This window comes from Eublepharis macularius, chromosome 1, assembly GCF_028583425.1.
Source record: "Eublepharis macularius isolate TG4126 chromosome 1, MPM_Emac_v1.0, whole genome shotgun sequence".
NCBI classification, from domain to species: Eukaryota; Metazoa; Chordata; class Lepidosauria; order Squamata; family Eublepharidae; genus Eublepharis; species Eublepharis macularius.
In genome coordinates, this window is record NC_072790.1 from 108,046,807 (window position 1) to 108,069,512 (window position 22,706).

Genomic DNA, 22,706 nt, shown 5'->3' on the forward strand with positions numbered 1-22,706 from the left:
ACATTCTTTTATTTGCTCTTCTTCTGTCTCAAACCTCAACAAAAGTTTATATGTTTTAGAAATAACATGTTTATCATTTGTTCAGAGGGCAATTTCAAATTCAGTTTTCGATTGCTCAAAATCATAGTGACTCTTGTCTAATTTAAATCGCTGTGAGATTTGCATATAGGGAAACCACTGGCAAGCGTGCCCTTCTGCTGCTAAGTTGTCTCTTGATTTAATTTTAACTTGGCCTTGAGAAAATAATATTGATAGAATGCCTTTTGTATTTCTAAAGTGTCTGTTAATACCATGTCTGCCTCTTGTATTTTTAATAGCATTTTCTTATCTTTCTCCTTACTCAAATTATATGCCAACCATTTCCCTGGCTTATTTGCATATTCAAATGTTCTTTGTTTGGCATAATTCAATTTTATTTTGATTTCTCTTGACATTAACATCAATAGTTGTTGTTGTAAGATCTTAATATGTTGCAATATGTTTGCATTTCCAGGAGCCCTCTTTAGTTCTTCCTCCTTGCTCTTTATCTCCTCCAAAATACATTGCTTATCAAGCCTAAATTGATATTGAGTGATGAGCATGGAAGATATGTCGCAGTAGAAATCAACGTACAGGGGTCAAAAATGTTGGTGATGGGACTCTATGCTCCAAATGAGAATAAAACTGGATTTTTTAAAAAAAAATGGGGAATGTTTAACAGATTTAGCATATGAAAATTATTGCTTGGTGGGGGATTGGAACGGAGTGATTGACCTGAAGACAGATAGATGTTCTGAGAAACAGATTAAGACACTCCATGGTAAATTGCCCAAAGCTTTCTTTGATTTAATGGACAATTTGGGTTTGATTGATTTGTGGAGACAGAAAAATGGCAATGCAAGAGAGTATAACTATTCTTGAGAAAGACATAGATCTTTCTCAAGAATAAATATGATTTTGATATGAAGGGACATTGCCACTATGGTGGTTAAAATAGAGGTCTTACCCAAGACCTTCTCAGATCATAATACTTTATCTATGACTTATAGGGGGAAATGGGGTACCTTTAAATGGAGATTAAATGCTGTGTTACAAAATGAAGTGATTATTAAAGACTGTAAAAATAAACTAAAAGAATTTTTTGAATTAAATCTAAATAAAGGCACAGACATGAGAATGGTCTGGGGTGCAAGTAAGGCATTTATTAGAGGTAATTTAATCCAACATAATGCTCAACTGAAGAAAAAGAATCAAGAGAGAAAGGAAAACTTGAGTTCATCTTCGTTCTTCTGTGCCTCCACACATGGGGACTGCGCAGGCGCAGGCCAGCCGCCGGAGAATTTTCTAGAGCTTCCATGGCTCCGAAGGGGCCGTTTGTCACGCGCCTCAGTGACCGTTTTCCTGCCCAAACGGTCACGTGATCCTCCAGCGACCAACGGCCCCTTCCCTCAGTTCTCTTCTTGCCGCCGCTTGGAGAGAATGTGAGCTTCGTTGCTCTGTGCTTTTGTGCTTCGTGCTTTCTCTAACTGATTGCTTGGCTTTTGACTTCGGACTTCGTGACCTCGACTATTCTTTGGATCTCGCTTTGGACTTTGACGTGGACTCGGTAATTTGACTCGGACTGTTTTTGACCCTTCTTTCGCGTGCCCCTGAAGATGGCCTCTACGGCTCTCTTCAAGCATTGCCTGCAATGCCACACTAAAATGGCCAAATCCGATGGCCATGATCTGTGCCTTTTTTGCTTGGGGGAGACCCACAATGTCTCGGCCTGTAGGATCTGCCAGGGTTTCACCAGCAAGGCCCGGCAGGATCGCAAGGCCCGGCTAAATTCCTCGCTGTGGCAGAAGGTCATGTCGGAGGGAACCCCGTTACGTCCGTCCAAGGCCGGCCCTAGCCCCTCTGCCGAACGGCTATCAAGAGCTGGCTCAGTGGCCTCCGCGAGGTCGGGGTCGAAACCGCGTCCCCCGAGTGCCTCGGCGTCGAGAGCGGCCTCTCCAGCGCAGGGACCGGTGCGGCCGCCCCGTAGCGCGTCATCCACCAGGTCGGATCCGAGACCGACATCGGAACCGAGGATCCTGGTACCGAGTCCCCGATCGGAACCGACGACCGGATCGATTCCGATAAAGTCTAAGAGGTCGAAGGCGAGGAGCGCATCGGTTCCGAGGTCTTCTTCGGAACCGGCAAAGAAGAAGAAGAAGACTAAACATCATCGGTCGCCGCATCCCGCTCCTCAGGAGGAGGTCATCGTGCTTCCTCACACGCCTTCCCCTCATCTGGGTTCCCCCGAACCAGAGGACATCTCCGTGCCGGTGCCGGATCCGATGGCCTTCGAGACGGTGCCCGCAGAGTTCTCGTCGGGACCGGAGCCGAGCCCACACTGTCGGAGCCGACCATCACCTGCCCTTCGGTCGCCGAGGCTAGAACCGAGCCCGTCTCCTCGTCGGAGCCGTCCATCTCCTGTCCGTCCGTCTCCACCTGCAGTCGGTCGTAAGCGGCGCACATTTCCCATTACTATGTATGGATGTGAAAGTTGGACAGTGAAGAAAGCTGACAAGAAGAAAATGGATTCATTTGAAATGTGGTGCTGGAGGATAGTTTTGCAGATATTATGGATATCCAAAAAGACAAATAAGTGGGTACTAGATCAGATCAAGCCTGAATTCTCCCTAGAAGCTAAAATGACAAAACTAAGGCTATCGTACTTTGGTCACATCATGAGAAGACAAGATTCTCTGAAAAGTCAATAATGCTAGGAAAAGTGGAAGGCAGTAGGAAAAGAGGAAAACCTAAAATGAGATGGCTTGACTCAATAAAAGAAGCCATGTCCTCCAGTTTGCAGGATCTGAGCAAGTCTGTTCATAATAGGATGTTTTGGAGGTCTTTCCTTCATAGGATCACCATAGGTCGGAGGTGACTTGACTGCACATAACACACACACTTTTACAGCTTATAGATACGGAAATGCATATTAGATATAAGAGCTGTACTGAATTATGAGAAATACAAAATATTAGTATTTGCCAAGTCCTGCAAAATCCAAAAATGGATATTTGATGGAAAAGAAATAGAGCAGGTAAAGCACTTAATATAGCTACCATTAGTGCATCAGCCATCTCATGCTTCTTTTTCAATAGAGGCAATCAGTTTGTTCCAGCCGCGCTAAACATTTTTAAGGCCAGAGTGATCCCACAGCTACAGTATGGTATTCCAGCATGGATAAATGCCTTCGAGGCTGGTATTGAAAGAGTTCAACCCAAGTTTGTGCGAAAAATCATGGGTCTTCCATGCTGTGTTCCATATGCAGTGCTTTGTTTAGAAACTGGCCTTAACATGGCAGAAACAAGAGCATGGCTTATGCCAATTAAATATTGGCTACGAGTGCACTATAATGCTGGCCCTAGGAGCCTTTTACATCAAATGCTGTCAGAATTTATCGTCTCCAACTGGACTGTTTCCATAGAGGAAAAATAACTACAATGGGCTTTTCTCTGAATTCATTATTTATGCTCCCTTTTCCAAATGCATATCGATCAATTAAATGCAGAATTTTGGATAATGAATTGTAAAAGCTTGCCAGTTCTGCCCCAAAATCCTGCTCTCCTCTGAATTTTGGAATCCCTTTAATTACTGGCCAACGGGCTCCTTACTTATCTGCCTCTTATACCTCACAAATGTGCAGAACATTTGCACTTGCTAGGTGCAACACTGTCCCTTCTGCAGTCACCTATGGCAGATATAAGATCACATATTCTGCAAGACTTTGTGCTTGTAATTCAAATTCAGTTGAGTTAGTTCCTCATATCCTACTCCGTTGTTCCCAGTATGCTGATATACGTTCTAATCTTTTAGACCCAATTTTACTTAATATGCTGGGTCATTTGGCGGCCTTAATGGTGTACCATCTTCTGAATGATTCGTCATCCGAAATAACTGAAAAGGTAGCCCTATTTTTAAGTCTGGTAATCAATTAAAAATAATTGAACCTAGTGTGGTGTAGTCATTAGAGTGTCAGACTAGTATCTGGGAAAATTAAAGATTCAAATTCTCACTCTGCCATGAAAGCTCATAAGGTGACCTTGACACACTCAGCCCACCTACCTCACAGGATTGATGAGAGGATAAGAATGATATGAGCCATTTTGGGTCTGCATTGGGTAGAGAAGCAGGCTATATATGAATATATTAATTTCCACATAAAGCTTTTCCTTGCTTTGAATACATTTCATCCATACTTCATTTTTTTTCCTAATCAAATATTTTAGTTCAAGAAGTTGTTGCTACTGGGACATTAAATTAACATACTTTTAAAATTGTTTACTAAAATCAAATATCAGTTTGTTTTCTATCTAGGGCAGGGGTCCCCAACCTGCGGCCCGCGTGCCACATGCAGCCCCCAAACTCTTTCTGTGTGGCCCTCCAACCTGCTTACTTGCTGCTATCACTCTCAAGGCATTTTCCCTCAGACCCACAGTATTCTTCCTGCTTCAAAAGGCACCAGCTACTGCTGTTGTTTGTGTCCCTTTCTTGCAAAAAACACAATAGCAACATTGTTTCTTCTGGTTTTCATGGTTCCTTCTGCCAGCCCCCTCTTGGTCTTATCCTCCATTCTAGCATTTTGGCCATTTGGGATGCTTTGCTCAACTTTTACATTCCCCCTCTCCATGCATTATGTTGAAGGCTATATAAAGCAGGTGTGTGAAAGAGTACAGGAGATGTCTTTTGCAAAAAAAGGCAGGAAAGGGACAGTCAAAGGGTTGGTATTTTTGCAAAAAAAAAGGATACAAAGTGTTTTGCATACTGAACATTTCTAGAGGCTCCACCCATCAAGGTTATTCCTAGTTGCTTCCAAGGTTACTGGTGAGGCTGCTGCTGCAGACAACAAGTCAGGAGCTGGTTGCTCTGACTTGTTGCCTTGCTTGTTTCTGCCTCTCCTCCCCCACTCACTCCCGCTAGGAATCTTCTCATGCATCAGGGATTGCAGGAGCTGGTGAGTGGCCCCTTGGGTTGAGCGCAAAGGAGTACTCCCTTAGCAGGGAAGCTTATGGGATCCCCCTTCCCACATCTTCCTCGAACCAAGTTCCCCTCTGCCCGGCTGCCATTTTGCTTCTCATGATTGAGACTTGGCTGATGGGCAGTGATGTGTATGTACACCCTGCATACCATTTGAAGGCAACTTAATGGCCTGTCTTCTGCTCCAGGCAGGAGGCTGCCCTTTCATTCACTCTTTCTCTCTATCTGCCCTTTTTTGGAGGATCCCCCAAAGTATTAGCATGTGAAGATTTAAACCTCAAAGCAGTGTGTTTATTAAGAAATAACTGTCATAGTATTCAATGTACTTAGGATTGCAACTCTGCTATCTGGTAGGTCAGATTCATAATCCATTTTTTAAAAATTCTTCCTAGCCTGTGCATATGCCACAATGCTCCTGAGAACGGTAGAGGCAGAGATCTCTTCTCTTCTTTACCACAGTCGAAATGAACCCCCCAAGCTAATAGCAGCTAAAGTGGGGTGAGTTTGATGAGAAAGGGAAGAGTTAGATCCCTAAAACTTTACTTTTCATATTTTTATTTATTCAGGGATAATATTGAAATTCTGCAACTGCTGCTCTGCTAAAAAATTGTAAGATGACTTCAAAAGAAAGTGCTGTTTCAAAGAAATGAAAAATTGCAGATGAGCACCATGTCTTTAATGACAACTGGACTACTGAGTTCTTTGTTTTAAACAAAGATAAATCAGTTTGTCTGATATGTCTTGAAACTGTCTCAGTATTAAAGGAGTACAATGTTAGAAAGCACTTTGAATCCTGTCACAAAAGCTACTCAATATATCAAGGAGAGGTGCAAATGAACAAGATAAATTCTCTTAAAAATTAATGTTTTTGCAGTGAAATAGTTTTAGAAAGCACTTTGAGGAGAATCTATCTACTGTGAGGGCCAGCTATCATTGTTGCAAAATCTATTGCTGTGAGTGGTAGGCTGTTCACTGATGGTGAATTTGTTTAAAAGTCCATGGTTAAAGTAATGGAGGAAATATGTCCTGATAAGGTATCTTGTGTTAGTTGTGTCAGTTTACCAGCATCTACAATCACCAGGCATGTTGAAGAACTAGGAAAAGAGCTGCCATATGTTACTGATTGCCAAGGCAAAAAGTTTTGATTTTTTCCCCTTTGGCATTAGATGAGAGCAATGACATTATAGACACTGCTCAACTACTAATATTTATCAGGGGATAGATTCCAGCTTCAGAATTACAGAAGAGTTGTGTGCAGTGCAGAGTTTGAAAGACACTGCAGCTACAAAAAACATATTCTTGAAGGTGTGTGAATCAATAGAAAATCTTGGTCTGAGTTGGGATAAAGCATTACAACTGAAGGTGCAAGAAATATGGTGGGAAGTAAAACTGGTGTAGTTGCAAGAATCAATGAAGAGATATTGAAATTAAACAGTACATGTCCCATGCAATTTCACTGCATCATCCATCAGCAAGCCTTGTGTAGTAAGATTCTCCAGTGAGAAAGTGTGATGCGTGTTGTTGTATCCAGCATTAATAACATCAGGCATCATCATGGCCTTACTCATCATCTGTTTCAAAATTTTCTCTCAGAGATAGATGCAGAATATGGAGACATATTGTACCATGCAGAAGTCAGGTGGCTTAGCAGAGGCAAAGTCCTCAAAAGTTTTTTCAGTCGTTGTCATGAAGTTGATGACTTTCTCAAGGAGAAAAGTCTAGAAGTACTTTCTGACCCTGGATGGGTTTTTGATTTGGGAAGCAAGTTAGTGAAAGAAATTTTTCAAACTTCTCATGCTGCAATGAACTAAAATTTAAGAAGGACAGGAATTCCATGTTGAAGGACATGTCAAAGCACTGAACCTATTGCAGGTGGGATTCCAAAACAGATTCACTGATTGCCATAAGCACAGAAAGGAAAAAAGAATGTTTCAAAAACCATGTGAAGTAGCACCAGAAGATGCAAGTAACTTTTTTCAGATGGAACTAATTGATTTGCAAGCCAGTGATCTTCTCAGAGACATTTACAAAGAAAATAGTCTTCAATTTCTATTGTGGTCTACCTGGTACATTTATCAAAAAGAGTCCAATAGCACCTTTAAGACTAACCAATTTTACTGTAGCATAAGCTTTCAAGAATCACGTTCTCTTCGTCAGATGCATGGAGGGCAGAAGGAAACTGGTCAAATATAGAGGGGGAAGGGGGGAGGAGGAGAGGGGGGATGTAAACAACTCCTCCTCCCCCCTCTCCTCCTCTATATTTGACCAGTTTCCTTCTGCCCTCCATGCATCTGACGAAGAGAACGTGATTCTCAAAAGCTTATGCTACAATAATATTGGTTAGTCTTAAAGGTGCTACTGGACTCTTTTTGATTTTGCTACTACAGACTAACACGGCTAACTCCTCTGGATCTGGTACATTTATCAACCTAAAGAAATTTGCTGCAGGATTGTTCACAGTCTTTGGCACCATATAAATCTGTAAAAAACTTTTTTCCAAGATGAAAATTGTGAAATCCAAGTGTAGGTCATGACTTACAGATAAACATTTACATGACATTTTAAGGGTGTCTGTCACAAACCTTGACTTGGACATTAATGCCTTGGCTGACAGAAAACAGCCTCCAAAATCACACTGACTAGGTTAGCATGTGTAGTTAGATAAAAGGATTCTACAGTAAAATGTTGTTCCAAAATGGATTGCATTCAAGTTAACATTTCTTCATTGACCTCTGAATATTTACTGTTGATCTAAATGGGTAGGTTAATAGTTTTGTTTTGTTACATTTTGATTTAAGCTGTGGCCCTCTTTAGGCATTGGCACTGTTCTGTTTATTGGGATCTTTCTGTTCATCTCTTTTTATGAAGAGGTGAGTAAAGCTAAATACAAATTTAAATAGTGCCAAGCTTAGTAATGGGAGGCAAGAATAATTTAAGCTGTCTCTCTCAGATCCCTTTTCAAGTTGAGGTTCATACCTCTGTCTTCATTTTTATTTATTTATTTCATTGCCTCTGACTTCTGCACATGCTTAATGCAGTATTCTCATGAAAAAGTTGGCAAAAAATAGTGAGGGGCACATACATATGTGCTTGTAATGATTCCAAGTAAATGTGTGCATGTGTCTTTAAATGCTTGGTTTGAGCTAGGTGAAGAGTGGGGGTGAGAGAGGGAAGAGTGAGTGATGTGATTGGTTGATGACTGAGAGTGTGGGCGGAGTGAATGCAGTTTAGACTGACATTAGGGAGAGAAAAGTTTGAGTCAGAAGAAAGCAGGCTAGCTGTGTGCTGCCTGAATACATTGAAGTGTTTTATGAGAGAAATATAACCTGTGTGGAACCTGAACTGAGCATGTTTATGAAAGGACACTCAGTCAGGGAAAGAGAGGCCAGCTGTGTGCTGCCTGAGCCGGTTTCATATTTCTGTGAATAAGAGAAAGAGAGGCTAGCTGTGTGCTGCCTGAGGAGTTTTCTGTGAGAGAAATATTGAGTCTAGTGAAGGAGGCTAACTGTGTGTGAAGCCTTAGAAGGGATCTATCTGTATGAATGAGTTTATAGGAAGTAACTTTAAGAACTAAGAACTACTTTTATGAAACCAATACGCTTCTTGAAAAATCAACATTTATTTTGTTTTGTTATATCCCGGTGTAGCTGTCATTGCTATATCCCATTCATATCCTCAGGGCCACATAGAACCACGAAGGAGCCTGACGCTTAAACACATTACAAAAGGGAAAATTTAAATAACACATTTTGGAATTATATATTCCTGGTGGCAGCAAACTACCCAGAGGGTGTAAGGGGGAGATTTAGAGAAAATCTACCCCCCCAAAAAAGTAAAGGTCATAACAGTGCTGGTTCAGCGTTAGCTGAGGCTTGCATTAGGAAGCTGATTTACTCATAGATGTATGTATTCCAAGGATTTTATCTTTGTCATTGTGTCCTGAAAATAGCAGGTTACAATAGGCTTAAAATGACATAAAATTTAATGGTTTCAGCAGTTTAGAAAACAGTAACCAGTCAAAAGTAGCTTCCAGTTTTGAAATACAATAAAAATAATTACTCGCAAAGATTAAAAACCATACATTAGTGAACAGCAGAAATACTTATAAAATGTAAATTACTCCTACTTTTCAAATTTTTCCACAATTTAAAATTATTTATAAAAATGAGCTACAACAGCAAAAGGCCCTCTTAAGAGGGCTATCTTCAGCAGTTTACAAAACCTCAGCACAAATGAAGCCATGTGAATGTCCTGTAGAAGGACTGCAAAATTGTACTTCTGCTGTCATGAGAGGGCTTATCCACCCATCATATTTCAGGTGGTGATGACATTTCGAGTATCTCTGATAACCTAAATGCCTGCGCAGGTCTATGTTTGGAACATAGAACCATCAATCTTAAAAGCTGGTTCTCTTTTTACCCTCATCAAGTCCAGGGGTGGTAAATGACCTTACGATCCCCCAAGTTACGGGTCCTATCAGCTGTCATTGTATCAGTGGTATATGGATTCAGCTTCCTTTGGCTTGTTCCTATAACTGTAATAATAAAAAGACACTGTGCCAATATGGTCAGTACAAGACTAGATTTACTGTATGTTGGTGCACTTCAGAATTCTAGATTGTTTTCAGTGATCTCTCAGTGGAAGGTGCTGATGATTGTGAAACTTTCCTACATCTCCCCCCCCCATCACACACACACACACACACACACCATTGTTTTTGATCCTGACACGCAGATGGCGAACTTGTTCTCTCCACCCCCAGCCCCAGCACCGCCATGGCTACTATTACTCACAGATTGGAAAGCCCAGAAAATGGGGTGCAGGAGGGGAACCATGGTTCCTGAATCCATAGATCACTAGATCCAGCTGTATTTTCCTAGCCTTTCTGGTGGTCCTGGTTTGAACAAGAAATGAATCAAAAAGAGGCCCCTGCAGACTCAATACGAGGAGAGCTGAAGAAAAGTGTGTGGCAGTCAATAAATATTAAATAGGTTCATATTTTTTGACAAAGCAAAATAAATGTGCTGCAGTAACTTTCAGTAACTTAGTATTTTCACATCTCCGCGTAACAATTTACTCAAGTGGAGTTTTAAATTTATTTTTGTATTTTTGCCTGTTTTCTAGTAATTAATATTTTGTTTATTCTGCCCCTAGAGTCTTTCAGCAGATAAGATTTACAGGCTTAAAGGGACTTAGTATATTTTATAGGGACAATTAAAAAAAAGTATGGTACTATGCATTTGCATAAATTTATTTAGAAGCATTCTTTTACTTGATTTCTGCTACTGTGTTGAAATGTACCAAGTATATCTCTGACACCAATTTGAATTCTGATTGCATTTAAAGGCATGACGATCTGTTTTGAGAGGTCATTGGCTAAGGTTAAGAAATTGCTTGCAATTGCTGAACTACTACAATTGTATATGATCTTGATTTCAGAATGGCCAGAGTTTCCTTGTATTGGATGAACAGAGGTTTGCAAAAGAGATTCTTCCGAAGTACTTCAAGCACAACAACATGGCAAGCTTCGTGAGACAATTAAATATGTGTGAGTTCTGCTGATGTCTGTCTAACTTAAGCTAGAACTAGGAGAAATCTAATAAACATTCCAAGATAGGTTTTCTCTTGCAGTAATAGGCAAACTGAATTATATACAGCTGCAGTCTTTGGCTCTGATGGCGTATGAAGAAGGCAAGCAAACTGCAGACTCAGAACTACTTATGCTGAATCTCTCAAAACAGAATTCAGAGGGAAGGACATTTGATGTTGTGCGAGAATGGATTCAAAACAGGGAGCAGCTTTTACAATTGCACCCATGTACCAAGATCTATTTTGTCTCTTCTGACAAGTGAAAATAATCTGTTGAATATAAGGTTTTTGAGAGGATGAGCAAGCCTGTGATTATTAACAGATATCATGATGATAGTATTTCCTAGACTGGGTGGGTTTTAATCTATGCTGTAGCAGTGTGCGTTCATATCCTGGTCTAGGAAGAACATCCAAAATGTGAATTTAGTAACAAAATTTAGTAAATGAAGCATGCCGAGAGTTAATTGCTGCACTGATGGAGACCGGTGTAACTGCCATAGTGCTTCTCTATGAGTTTATACATAGCTGTATCACAACTGCCTGTGTGGCTTTCAGCTTTTCTAGCCTTAAAACTGCTGCTACTGAAAGGTAGTAGTGAAATGGAGAACTCTTCCATATTTATACCCACTTCAACACATTACACCTATGCATGACTTTCATTCTTTCATCCAGTTTTAAAGTAACTGGCTTTTTGGGTAGAAGAAAAAAATATGCCATGCTTGCCACTGTCATTATGTTTCTCCAGGTCAAATAGCAATGTAGTTAAAGCATGGATTGTTCTTTATCTAGACAGATCTAGTACTTCTAGGGATAGAAGGAGGCCAAAAGAGGGCACCATTGCAGAGGATGTGCATGGAGTTCAGTCCTCTTATTTCTGGCATTAGGCATCCACCTGGGATAGTTCCATAGGTAAAATACAGCTTTTAGCAGAGTGGGGTTCATTGTTGAGAAAAGGAAGGATAATGCAACAAAGATACCAAGGGGTTTTTTTTGTTTGTTTGTTTGTTTTGCATCATTGCAGAATTTAGAAGTTTTTTATTTTGACGAACAGGAGTTGTAGCCTCCAAGTATTCAGTAACTTCTGCATAGTTTGGTTTGTTTTTTCAGACGGTTTCCGTAAGGTAGTCCATGTTGACTCTGGTATTGTCAAATTGGAGCGGGATGGCCCTGTTGAGTTCCAGCACCCTTATTTCAAGCAGGGACGGGAGGATTTATTAGAACTCATTAAAAGAAAGGTTAGTGACAAATTCCACAGAACCATTTAACCCTTACACCTTTCTGTTCAAATTGCTAGAAAAATTTCTCAGAGCCATCGAAATTTTTGGCTTTTTATTTTAAAGGAAAGTTAAAATTCTGTAACAGCCCACTTTTTACTAACTACTTACTAACTCTGCCTCAACAGTAGTATATAAATCAGTGACCTACCATTCTAATTTTGTATATAGTAGTTGTATTATTATGCAACCTACTGTTTCTTACCTAGAAAGAGGCTGAGTATGCTCAGAGTATGACAGGTAAGTTCATGTAGTATTTGGCAACCTTATAGCTGACTAGCCATAGATGTTACCAAATATTAAACAGATGATCCTCAAATAGTTGGACAGCTAATATTTATAGTATGAATTTGTACAGGTTTCTTCTTCAAGACCAGAGGAAAACAAAATTCGTCAGGAAGACCTATCTAAAATCATAAGTAGCGCTCAGAAAGTTCAAATTAAACAAGAGACTATTGAATCCAGACTCTCTGCTCTGAAAAGGTAGGTTTGATGAAAAAGTTGGGGGGGTCATGGTTGCATAACTTGATTTTTAGAAGAGGAGTATTAAGAGAGGAAAGGCTATATTTTTTAGAGAGAGAGAAGCTTCTAGTTCAGTTCTATGACTGTTATTGGTAGTAGTTCAAAAAGAAATATAATTTAAAAGGAAGAATTCAAAGTATTGTGTCAATTTTCAATCCTCAGACTGATTATTAACATTTTTAAACAGAGAAAATGAATCTCTTTGGCGTGAAGTAGCAGAACTGAGAGCAAAACATTTGCAGCAGCAACAAGTTATTCGCAAGGTAACTAACTCTTGTTTTCTGTAATTCAAAAGTACTGAATTCAACTATAGTAGGAGTGTAGACTAGTCTGGAAAGCAATGTAAAACTGCACTGCCTTTGCCAGAAAAAATTAGGGATTGTGAAGGGAAGATGGTTTTAGAACAAGCTAGATTAAACTGCAACACACTAGCAGATCCTAGTAGCTGTAGGAGTTGAAGAAAAATCTGAAATGTGGAAGGTGATTTTAAAATGTTCTCCATCCCAGAAATGATTTGGACAGAGGATGATGAAACATTCAGTCGACTTGTTAGGAAATGTTAATGTAGATTTTGTAAGAAATAATAGCTTTTCTTTTTAATATATTTGCATGACAGTAGTGCAGTGTACTTGGTTGTTGTTTTTATGAATGGAGACAACTGTTTTAAACATGCTAGTGCTTTGTGAAATATAGCTAAAAACGTATTTATGGTTCTTTCTCCTCTACTTTTTTCTGAAAATGCATTGCGCTTAGTTTCAGGTTAACCTTAAAAAATGAATGGCAGTTTGTGCTCATATACATAGTAAACTTAAGCATTGTTAATATTTTTCTCGTCAGATTGTACAGTTCATTGTTACCCTTGTTCAGAATAACCAGCTTGTAAGTTTAAAACGCAAGCGGTAAGTATAACATTGAGTGACTTGAAATTTTAAAATGAGTTTTTATTAAATTGTCACTTTTAGAAGCTTTCTTCACTAACCATGTATTTTTCCGTTTTAGCCCATTGCTTCTGAATACCAATGGGGCTCCAAAGTCCAACTTGTTCCAGCATATAGTCAAAGAACCTGCAGAAAACAAACATCACGTGAGTTCATTTTGAAGTATATTTATGCAAAGAACAAGAGCAGGCAGAAATCGTAGCCTAGTGGAATAGAGAAATACTTCAGCAAAACTATTTAGACAAACAAAGCAACACTCAGCAGCACTTAATGAGAACAGTCTGTCCCTTTGTTTTCATTTTTTTAAAAAAAAATTTAAACACAACACAAAACCACCATCTAAATCAGACATAACATACAGTATTACATTGAAGAATAGAGAAAAGAGCAAGTAATAAAAGAAAAAAGGATTAAACAACAAAAGGAAGAAAAAGAGAAAACAAGCTATGTTGAATCAAACTGTTAATGGAAGACTTTTCAAATTTATCTTGCACAATATAAAATGTAGAGAGGAAATCTTTAATGGCATATGGGAGTTTTTTTCTGAAATATTTCTATATATACTACAAATCTGATCTCCTTTCCATAGCTTGAGGAAAGGTTCAGATAAATGTTGATATTGAGTACTGTTCTGATGAGTGTATGAAATGAAATCTTGCCATGCTTCATAAAAATCTGACATTCTGGCATTACTTTTAACAACTCTTGAGTTAATATGTCAATTGCCATAGCTATTTGCCGTAATTCAGAGTACCAGTAATGTAATGATAAGGATTCTACAGATTCCCAGTACTTTGCTATTACCTTCCGCTATCAACATGAACAGTATTAATCCTTTGAATGACACTTTTCTATTTTGTTCCCCCCAGATTGTTAGTAGGGCCAGTGCTAGTGTGGCATAAGTAACTTGATATTTTCCATTTCTATATTTTCTCCCTAAATTTTGATACTACAGGGCATGACCACCACATGTGAATATAGTCACTTAGCTGATTGCAACTTATCCAACAGTTTCTGTTATTTGTATTGTTTGAATATTGGTCTTAAGGTTACAGTGATGAAGTGAGTTTAGGAAATTATTACCTGTCTTTGGCTCTGTCATACATTGCTTCTAATGGATTTTAACAGACTGTACAGGCTGCTTTGGGTTGATGGCAGTAGATGGAACCTTTTGCCCAGCCCTTCCCTGCTTTTTTGCCTTCCCAGAATGAAAGCTGCTCATAGCCTTATGAGTTGATTTTCTTGATTTGTGACTCTGTGGATTTGTACCTACTGAAAGGCACAGTTACGGAGCTCATGACACACTCATGAAAAAGTGACAGTAACAGATGTAAAATAACATGAAACCATTGCAGTCATAGAGTTTTTCATAGCTAACAGATGGCTGTTGCAATTCAATCTGCAACTGCTATTGAGATTGAGAATGGTCTTGCATCATGTCAGGTATGGATATGGAGCTATTCACAGAACACACAACTTTCTGGCATGGGTGATATCAGTTGGTCTGCGTTTTTGAAGGTGGAGCGAACAGACTGTTTTGTTTCACTTGCACTTGGGTCTTACAAGATTAAAGATAAGTCAGAAGCCAGCAGTAAAGAGTGGATCTAAAAAGATATTTTTAACCAATAGGGTATAGTTTTTTTGCAAAGACTTTGGCATAATCTACCACATAGTTTGATATCTTTATGTACCTAAAGCTTTTAAAATTCTTTAACTGTGATGGATTTTTCCAGTATTAAATTCTGACATGATATATTTGTAATTACTTATTTACACACTGACTTGTGGTGATATGGAATTGCTGGTAAACATTACCACTGCATTTAGATCTCCCTACTAGTCTTAATTCTCCATCTCTTATATAATGGTATTCATGTTTTATACAGATTTTTGGTCTCTTGATAGTTTCAGTGTATTAATATTCCAAACTTGGCCTCAGAGTTCAAAGCAAAAAATCCACCTAATGGGTCTATGTATAAATAGGGGAATAAAAAAATCTGAAACATTTTTTAAAAGGGGGAGTTAAAAGCTCTCAGAATTGAAGCAAGCAAGGAAAGGGAAGGGACTAGTGTTAAAGCTGAAGACCCAGAATCAAAAAGAAAAAGTGGGTTGGGTGGAACAAAGGGCAAGGCTAATGGTGGTGTCACATGAAAGGAAAGAGGAAAAGTGTGGAAAACGGGACCAGAATGGAAGGAATGACATCTCTCTCCACCCCTCAAACACACCAGAAGTCCCCTGCAGGTCCTCTGCTTTTAAGATTACAATATTTGCTACCTTGTATTCAGTCGCTGATTTGCTTTGAAGTATGCCTATTTGGGGAGTTGTCTTTCTAAGAAACTATTTTGTTCCTGTTTATTGGGCAGGTACCACTCAACAGGACCGATAGTTTAAAGCAAAGAGAACAGTTATTAGAGGATATAATTATTTATGATATCACTGATGATGTTGGTGATGAAGAAAAAGCTCCAGTTACACCAGAAACCAGTGAGGACATGGCTTCAGATTCAAAGTAAGAAGTTTCTGTACATGGCTTCCTGAAATAAAGCATAAAAACAAAGTCTATGGAGAATATAGATGCTTTCAGCTGGCACTCGGTGAGCCTTTGTGTGAGATGGACTTCTACAATATCAGCACCACTATAAAGAAGGCCCTGTTGCTAGTCTATCTAGTTTGCTTCTGCAGGTAGTAATGTACAGAATAGGTCCCTGACAATGATCCAAGCAGGGCAGAGGCTTGTATGTGAGAAGTTGGGGCACTTCAGATTGTCAGATTCAAGATTGTGTAGAGCTTTATTATTAAGTAGATCTTTGAAATCTTGCCCAGAGGCATAGTGCAAGTTAGTACACCTTTCAAGTTTGAAGTAGAAGGATCTCGTACATAGTGCTGGTGAACAACCTTGCAGCCTCATGTTCTGAACTGTCTTCAAAGGCAGATCATATGCAAAATATTGCAGTAGTTCAGCCTGGTTGCAGAAGAGCTGGAAAAGACAATACTGGAGTCTGCCTGTGTCACTCATATCTGAAGGGTAAGGTTGTGGTAGCGAGTTGGCCAGACTTGCTTTTGCACATCTTTATATATGTGGCTCTGAAGTGCTAAGAACCATACTTTACACTGTTTCAGGGATGCAGCCAAAGTGGTGAGATCACTCCGACATTAGCATAAGATGGGAGTTGGGGCATCATCACTAACAGATAACGTCTTCCAGGATTGGGGTGGAAAGACACCCACTTGTTGAAATGGCCCACTAGAGATGTTTTTTATCAATAAAATGTGTTCCCTTTTTTACTACCGTGAATCTAACTGCCTTGTGTGTCATTAAAATCAGGCTTTAAGTGATTAAGAAAAGAGATATTATAAGCTTAAATTTAACACAAGACCTGCACGGAATCAGGAGCTCAGTTATTGGAAGGAGGCGGTCTCCTGCCACTATAATATTCATTGGGAAAGTTCTTTTACTTCGTTTGAATGGAGACCAGATGCTATATCTTCTACTAACCTGATTTTTGTGTAATATTTTTATTTATCCTCATAGCTGCCATCGCTTGTCTCTGGGTGTTTCCTTTTTGCTAGTAATTAGTTAAATTGTAGATTTTCCTGGGACAGATGTCTCAATATTGTTACAGACAGTGTGAAGAGATTTCCTTTATTTTGTTTGTCGCCATAAGTCAGCTATGACTTGATGGCAGGAATTCATTTTTCATAGCACAGTGGTTAGTCGTGAGTACAAGGTCCCTTTTTAATAAGCAGCTTGGCTCATCTTTGTTAAAAGCCACTTTGAAATGTGCTTTGATTCACACATTGCTATGGGAACGGCGAAGGCTGAAACTAGTTTTATCTGGCAAGTTGTGAAGAAAGTAGTAAAGTATTAGCAGCAATATGTTATTGGCTAGATGGCAGGTGATAGAGATTTGTGGACATGAATAGAGTGCCATCTGTTACTACTTCTTCAGTACTAATACTTGCTCAGCATGTACTCCTAACAGTTTATTACAAAGACAACTGTGGGTTGGAACCAGTGTATTCCAAGCATAACTCCACTTGTAGAACTGAAGTTTCTTGCATCTACTATGTCCCCTGAAATGATGCCTCAAGGGATTCAGTGGTACCCAGGAACTGCAGAGAGGATGATGTTGAGATCTGAAGTGGGATAGGGGAAATAGTGAAAGGTGTGTTTGATTTTCACTAATAGAAGTGTCCTTCTACCAGCAGGAAACAAGCATTAAGTGATAGCTAGCCTTGTCTTGGTTCAAAACTCTTCTAGTCATAAAAACACCAAGTGGCCATAAAACAAGTCATTATCAGCTGTATATCTTTAAATAAGAGTGAACAATGCTGGCCTCTCTTACAGAGTTGTTGTAAGGATGACTGCTATATGTGAACCCTTGGCTTGCACTATAAATAGTAAGTGTATTTCAAGTCTCTGTTTCCAAAGAAAGGAATGTCTATTATTAGAATATCTTGAACTTCAGAGAAGGTAGTACTAAAAGCATTCTATAGCTCCTAACACAGGAAATAGCTGAATACATTTACAGCTTAGCTGTAAAGAAAAGGTAGGGGTTGTTTCATAATCTTTTTTTTAATTCTCTACTGCAGCTGTAGCCATTCTCCTGATATTGTAATAGTAGAAGATGACAATGAGGATGACTACGGTCCTATAATTCAAGAAAATACAAATACTGCATCAGTAACTGTTCCAGCCAGTGGTTCTGTCAGTCCTTCCACTGATGGTTCAAGTCCATTAATGTCCAGTGCTGTGCAGTTAAACAGCCAGTCAGCCTTAACTGCCGAAGATCCAGTCTCAATGATGGATTCTATACTCAGTGAGAATGGTGTGATTTCACAAAATATCAATCTTCTGGGAAAGTGAGTCATTTTCTTGAAATCTGTATCCTAAAGTTCTTGGTATTCTTTTTTTCAAGAATTTCAAGCTGAACTGCAAAAGGTAGTTCATACTTTTCACTGTTTTCGGATACAATGTGTGTGATTTTGGAGTTGAGTTTAAACCTGTCTTTAGTGTTTTCTTCAGTTAAGGTATTTTCAAAGTAACTGTACTGTTTGCTGTAATTTTTTAAGTGACAAATTTCCCCATAGTATGTACGTTTAGGTTTGGGGTTGTGAGAAGGGTAAGAGCTCCAAAATTGGTGTGCATGAATAGTGTGCCCCACTCCTGATGATCTGTCTGGATCATCCCTTGGATGCTTGACATTTCCATGGTGAAAACTGTGTTTCAGATACTTAATGGCTTCCTTCTGAGCAGCTGATCCTAAATATTTCAATTTTAGTTCCAGTAGGGACTGAGAATCACAATTTTAGGTGTGAAATTTTAGGCGGTAGCTATTTATGGGGATAGGAAAGTATTTTGTATGTCTTATCACCACCTTTAAATTGAAAAGAGATGCCTGCTTGTGTTCCTGGTTTGATTATAACGTTTGAGAAACCTAAGATGACTTGCAGTTCTGCACCTTATTTTGATTCATTGGTGCAACATTTTCCTTAGAAGAGCTAGAATCTTATGGCGTTTTCTTGTATTCTCTTAGGGTTGAGCTTCTCGACTACCTTGAGAGCATTGATTGCAGTTTAGAGGACTTCCAGGCCATGCTCTCAGGACGGCAGTTCAGCATAGACCCAGATCTTCTAGTAGATGTAAATATTAACACTATTTTCCTTTGGCTTTTTTAAAAAGGCCTTCGGTATGGAAAATACAGTTGCATTTTATAACTTTTATCTTGCTTGAATTCTCTGTATAAATATTAAGCGCAAACTTTAGAATTTGAAAGAAATTTTTGCAAAATAGTAGTTTGTACTTGATTTACAATTTTCTGCAGTCTTGCATTTTGAAGAATAAAAAATCCGGTTGCAATTAAACTAAGTATAGATCTATAATATAGAAATTTGTGTTTTGTCTTCAGCTTTTTTCAAGTTCCGTGCAGATGAATCCTACAGGTCATATCAGTAGTACAAAAGTAAGTTTAAAGAGTACATCAGTGAGCCCATTGACCAATTGTATCAGTTGAAATGGCATGTTACTATTTTTTTTTTTTATTTTAGCAAGGAAGTATGTTAAGGATGATGTACTTGATGCTGCTTTCCAGTACTAGAAATTTGTTATGAAAAAGTTACCCATCTGCATTTAAACAGTCTTCATGTTCTGTAACTGGAGACTGATCCATTCTGATAGAATAGTAGTTTTACACAAGTAATTCCTTTTAAAATGTGATCTATTAGCAGAGAAAAGCTGCATGCATTGACAACTGATTTTGAAATTGCATCATTTTAAATGCCTCATTTTTTTATTTGAGGTTGTCCTAACTAGACATGGGCACGAACGGGAAAAAAAACCCAGAACACCCTGTTCGTCGTTCGTTACCATCCACAAACAACAAACATGGACGAACATGAACTGTTCCTGGACATGTTCGTTATTAGTTGTTTGTGGGGGCCAGAACCCCCCCAACCCCTCCCCCACTTAGCCCCCCTCCCCTCAAACCCACTTACTTGGCCCTTTAAAGATCCTTTTAAACTATCAGCTGGCAGGGGGGATTCCCCCCTGCTGTCTGCCACCTGATAGTTTAAAGGGCCCTGTCCTGGCAAAAACAGCAGTGTCTGCTGGCAGCTACTTTGAAGGGTTACCAACTGACCTTCCCGATGTCCAATTTCCACCAAATTTGCAGGGGACATAGTCCTCACTGTCCTCTGAAGACCCCCCAAGTTTCAGGGAGATTGCACCCCGGAAAAGGCATGATCCATGGATCTCCCCGTTGGCTTTCATTTTCTCTTCACAGTGGCAAAAACAGGAGTCTCTGCTGGAAGTACTTTGAAGGGTTAAAGCCAGAAGGAAAGGCAGAAGGAGTTCAGACAGAGTTCAGTCCCTGCCTATGGTTGCCAAGGGGATTGATTGCAGGTGCCAGACTGTCTGGCTTGAGAAACTGCTGCGAAGGCAAGGAAAGAGGCTTGCAACGACCACCTGTTTAGGATGGGGCATCATGATCAGCTTGTTCGCAAACAGCAGATTGGGCTGTTCGTGGGTTTTTTCTGTTCATAATGCTGTTCGTGCCCATGTCTAGTCCTAACAAGTTCATACTTACTGGGGGTGGGAAATAAGGGTATTTCTGTGTCTTAACTCCTAGATTTCTCAGCATTGGGTTTTTGCAGTTGGATATTACCTGTTCATTTTGTTCTTTTAGACATTTTTAATGCCTTACTAAAATCTGATTTCTGTAATGATTTCTTCATAGTTGGAGACAAAGGGAATTGAAACTATGAAAACAAATGGCAGTCACCCAGCTAATCAAGATGTGCCTGATTGTACCTCCAAATCAGGTTGGTGCATCAGTATTTATGTATGTATATCTTACGTATATATTCTGTTGCTCAACATGCATGGATACTTGAATCCAGGGCTTTTTTTCTGGGAAAAGAGGTGGTAGAACTCAGTGGGTTGCCCTTGGAGAAAATGGTCACATGGCTGGTGGCCCCGCCCCCTGATCTCCAGACAGAGGGGAGTTTAGATTGAACTCCACGGCGCGGAGGGCAATCTAAACTCCCCTCTGTCTGGAGATCAGGGGGCAGGGCCACCAGCCATGTGACCATTTTCAAGAGGTTCCGGAACTCCGTTCCCCCACGTTCCCCCTGAAAAAAAGCCCTGCTTGAATCCAGAGGTTGGAGCCTTGAATAAACAAGACAGTTATTTCTACGAACCTGAGAAAAGACCTGGACTCGCAGAAAAAACTGAGCTCTAAATTCCCCCCCAACACACACGCACACAGAGGCAGTGCCTGTACCTTTAAGAAACGGATGCCTTCTGATAACTTGGTTGTCGTTGGGGGGGAGGTTTGCTAACAATTACAACAATATTGCCAGCCTACACATTTCTGTCAATAAAAGGCATGGGGAGGGGGCAGGGCCCTTCCAGGGCTATTTTTGCCTCCCAGTCTACTCCTGATTCCCTCTTTCTTGTCTTAAGAGTGGACTCATCAGGACCAGGCAACTTGCTAGGATGCAATTTGTGCAGGACACCAGATGTACAGCAGTGGCTATGTCTTGATGCCACACAACTTGCTTAGGCCCAGTGACGGCTTCCATACAACTGACATGATTTGGCCAGGCCTGGAGAGGCTGCCAGTGGGAATGGAGGAGGAAAAGTTTGAAAGCTAATGCGATGTAGTGGTTAGAGTGACAAACTCTCCACTCTGCAATGGAAGCTTTGCAGTGTGATCTTGGTCTAGTCATAAATGTTACTCTGATCTCCCTTACAGGGTTGTTTTGAGGATAAAATGGACAAGAAGGAAATAATGTAAGCAGCTTTGGGCCACCATTGGGGAGAAAGGTGGAGTACAAATTAAGTAAATAGATAAAGGTGAAGGGGGCAGATAAAAGAAAAGTTGGATGGTGAGTGGGAAGAGAAGGAAGTAGGGAAAGAGAATGTGGTTGGCTACCAGGAGGAGAGTAAGATCGGAAAAAATGAAGTATCCCCCGCAAGCCATTGTGGATTCTCCTTTTGTATTCCCCAATAGTAGAAAGAATGTTTCCAAATCAGCCTGTGTTTATTAATATTTCATCAGGTTATTTTGAGCAGAATAAAGGTTTGCAATGCAAATATCTGGACAGGGAATTGTAGTGGAGTGGCTAGATATAGAAATTGTATATATTTCATTAGTTTTTTACTCTTTGTAGTTGATAATTGTTTGTTGTTTTATATTCTTTTTGTAGATAAACAACTTGTTCAGTATACTGCCTTCCCCCTTCTTGCATTCCTTGATGGAAATCCCAACTCCGCAGTAGAAAGTGCAAATTCCACATCTGAAGCGGCATCTTCTGTAGATAAACCATTAGAAGTAGATGAACTCCTAGAAAGTAGTCTAGATCCTCAGCCAACCCAAAGCAAACTCGTCCGCCTGGAACCGTTGACGGAAGCAGAAGCCAATGAAGCCACTCTATTTTATCTGTGTGAACTTGCTCCTGTGCCAATGGACACTGATATGCCACTACTGAACAACTAACACAAGAGATGACACACATTATTTATTTAGACTATCTTTTGTAAATGGCGTTTGGTGAGAGCATATAATGTGGAACCCAGAACAGCTAATTCTATATCCCACCAATTCAGAGCAGTTCAAGTGTTTATACAAACCCAGTTTGTTCACATTAGTACACTTTTAGTGCCGTCTATTTGGAACTATATGTATTCTGAATATACCAGGTAATCAAATATGCTCTATTAACCTGTTACGGTTTTCTTGTTTGCTTTTGGTCCTAATGTAAGATTGATTCAAGTAATTCATTAGTGTACTGTGGGGGGGAGGGGGTGACATAGCACTCCAGTTTTATTCTCCTGTACTTTGTTTTTCTATTTTTACAACTTTGTTTAAATAAAACTGTTAGGGGACCAGAA

The 22,706-nt window shown here is 39.7% G+C and overlaps 1 protein-coding gene across 1 annotated transcript in view; it reads left to right on the top strand.

Moving 5' to 3' along the window:
- HSF2 (heat shock transcription factor 2) overlaps positions 1-22,706 on the top strand; it is a 35,502-nt gene extending 12,796 nt beyond the window's left edge. The window contains exons 2-13 of the mRNA XM_054991639.1: positions 10,429-10,537; positions 11,686-11,813; positions 12,211-12,335; positions 12,562-12,637; positions 13,212-13,273; positions 13,374-13,458; positions 15,676-15,821; positions 17,906-18,175; positions 18,850-18,955; positions 19,222-19,275; positions 20,548-20,632; positions 22,022-22,706. Of these exons, the coding sequence (XP_054847614.1) occupies positions 10,429-10,537; positions 11,686-11,813; positions 12,211-12,335; positions 12,562-12,637; positions 13,212-13,273; positions 13,374-13,458; positions 15,676-15,821; positions 17,906-18,175; positions 18,850-18,955; positions 19,222-19,275; positions 20,548-20,632; positions 22,022-22,311 (1,536 nt within the window). The 3' untranslated portion in view covers positions 22,312-22,706. The remainder of the gene's footprint in view (positions 1-10,428; positions 10,538-11,685; positions 11,814-12,210; positions 12,336-12,561; positions 12,638-13,211; positions 13,274-13,373; positions 13,459-15,675; positions 15,822-17,905; positions 18,176-18,849; positions 18,956-19,221; positions 19,276-20,547; positions 20,633-22,021) is intronic.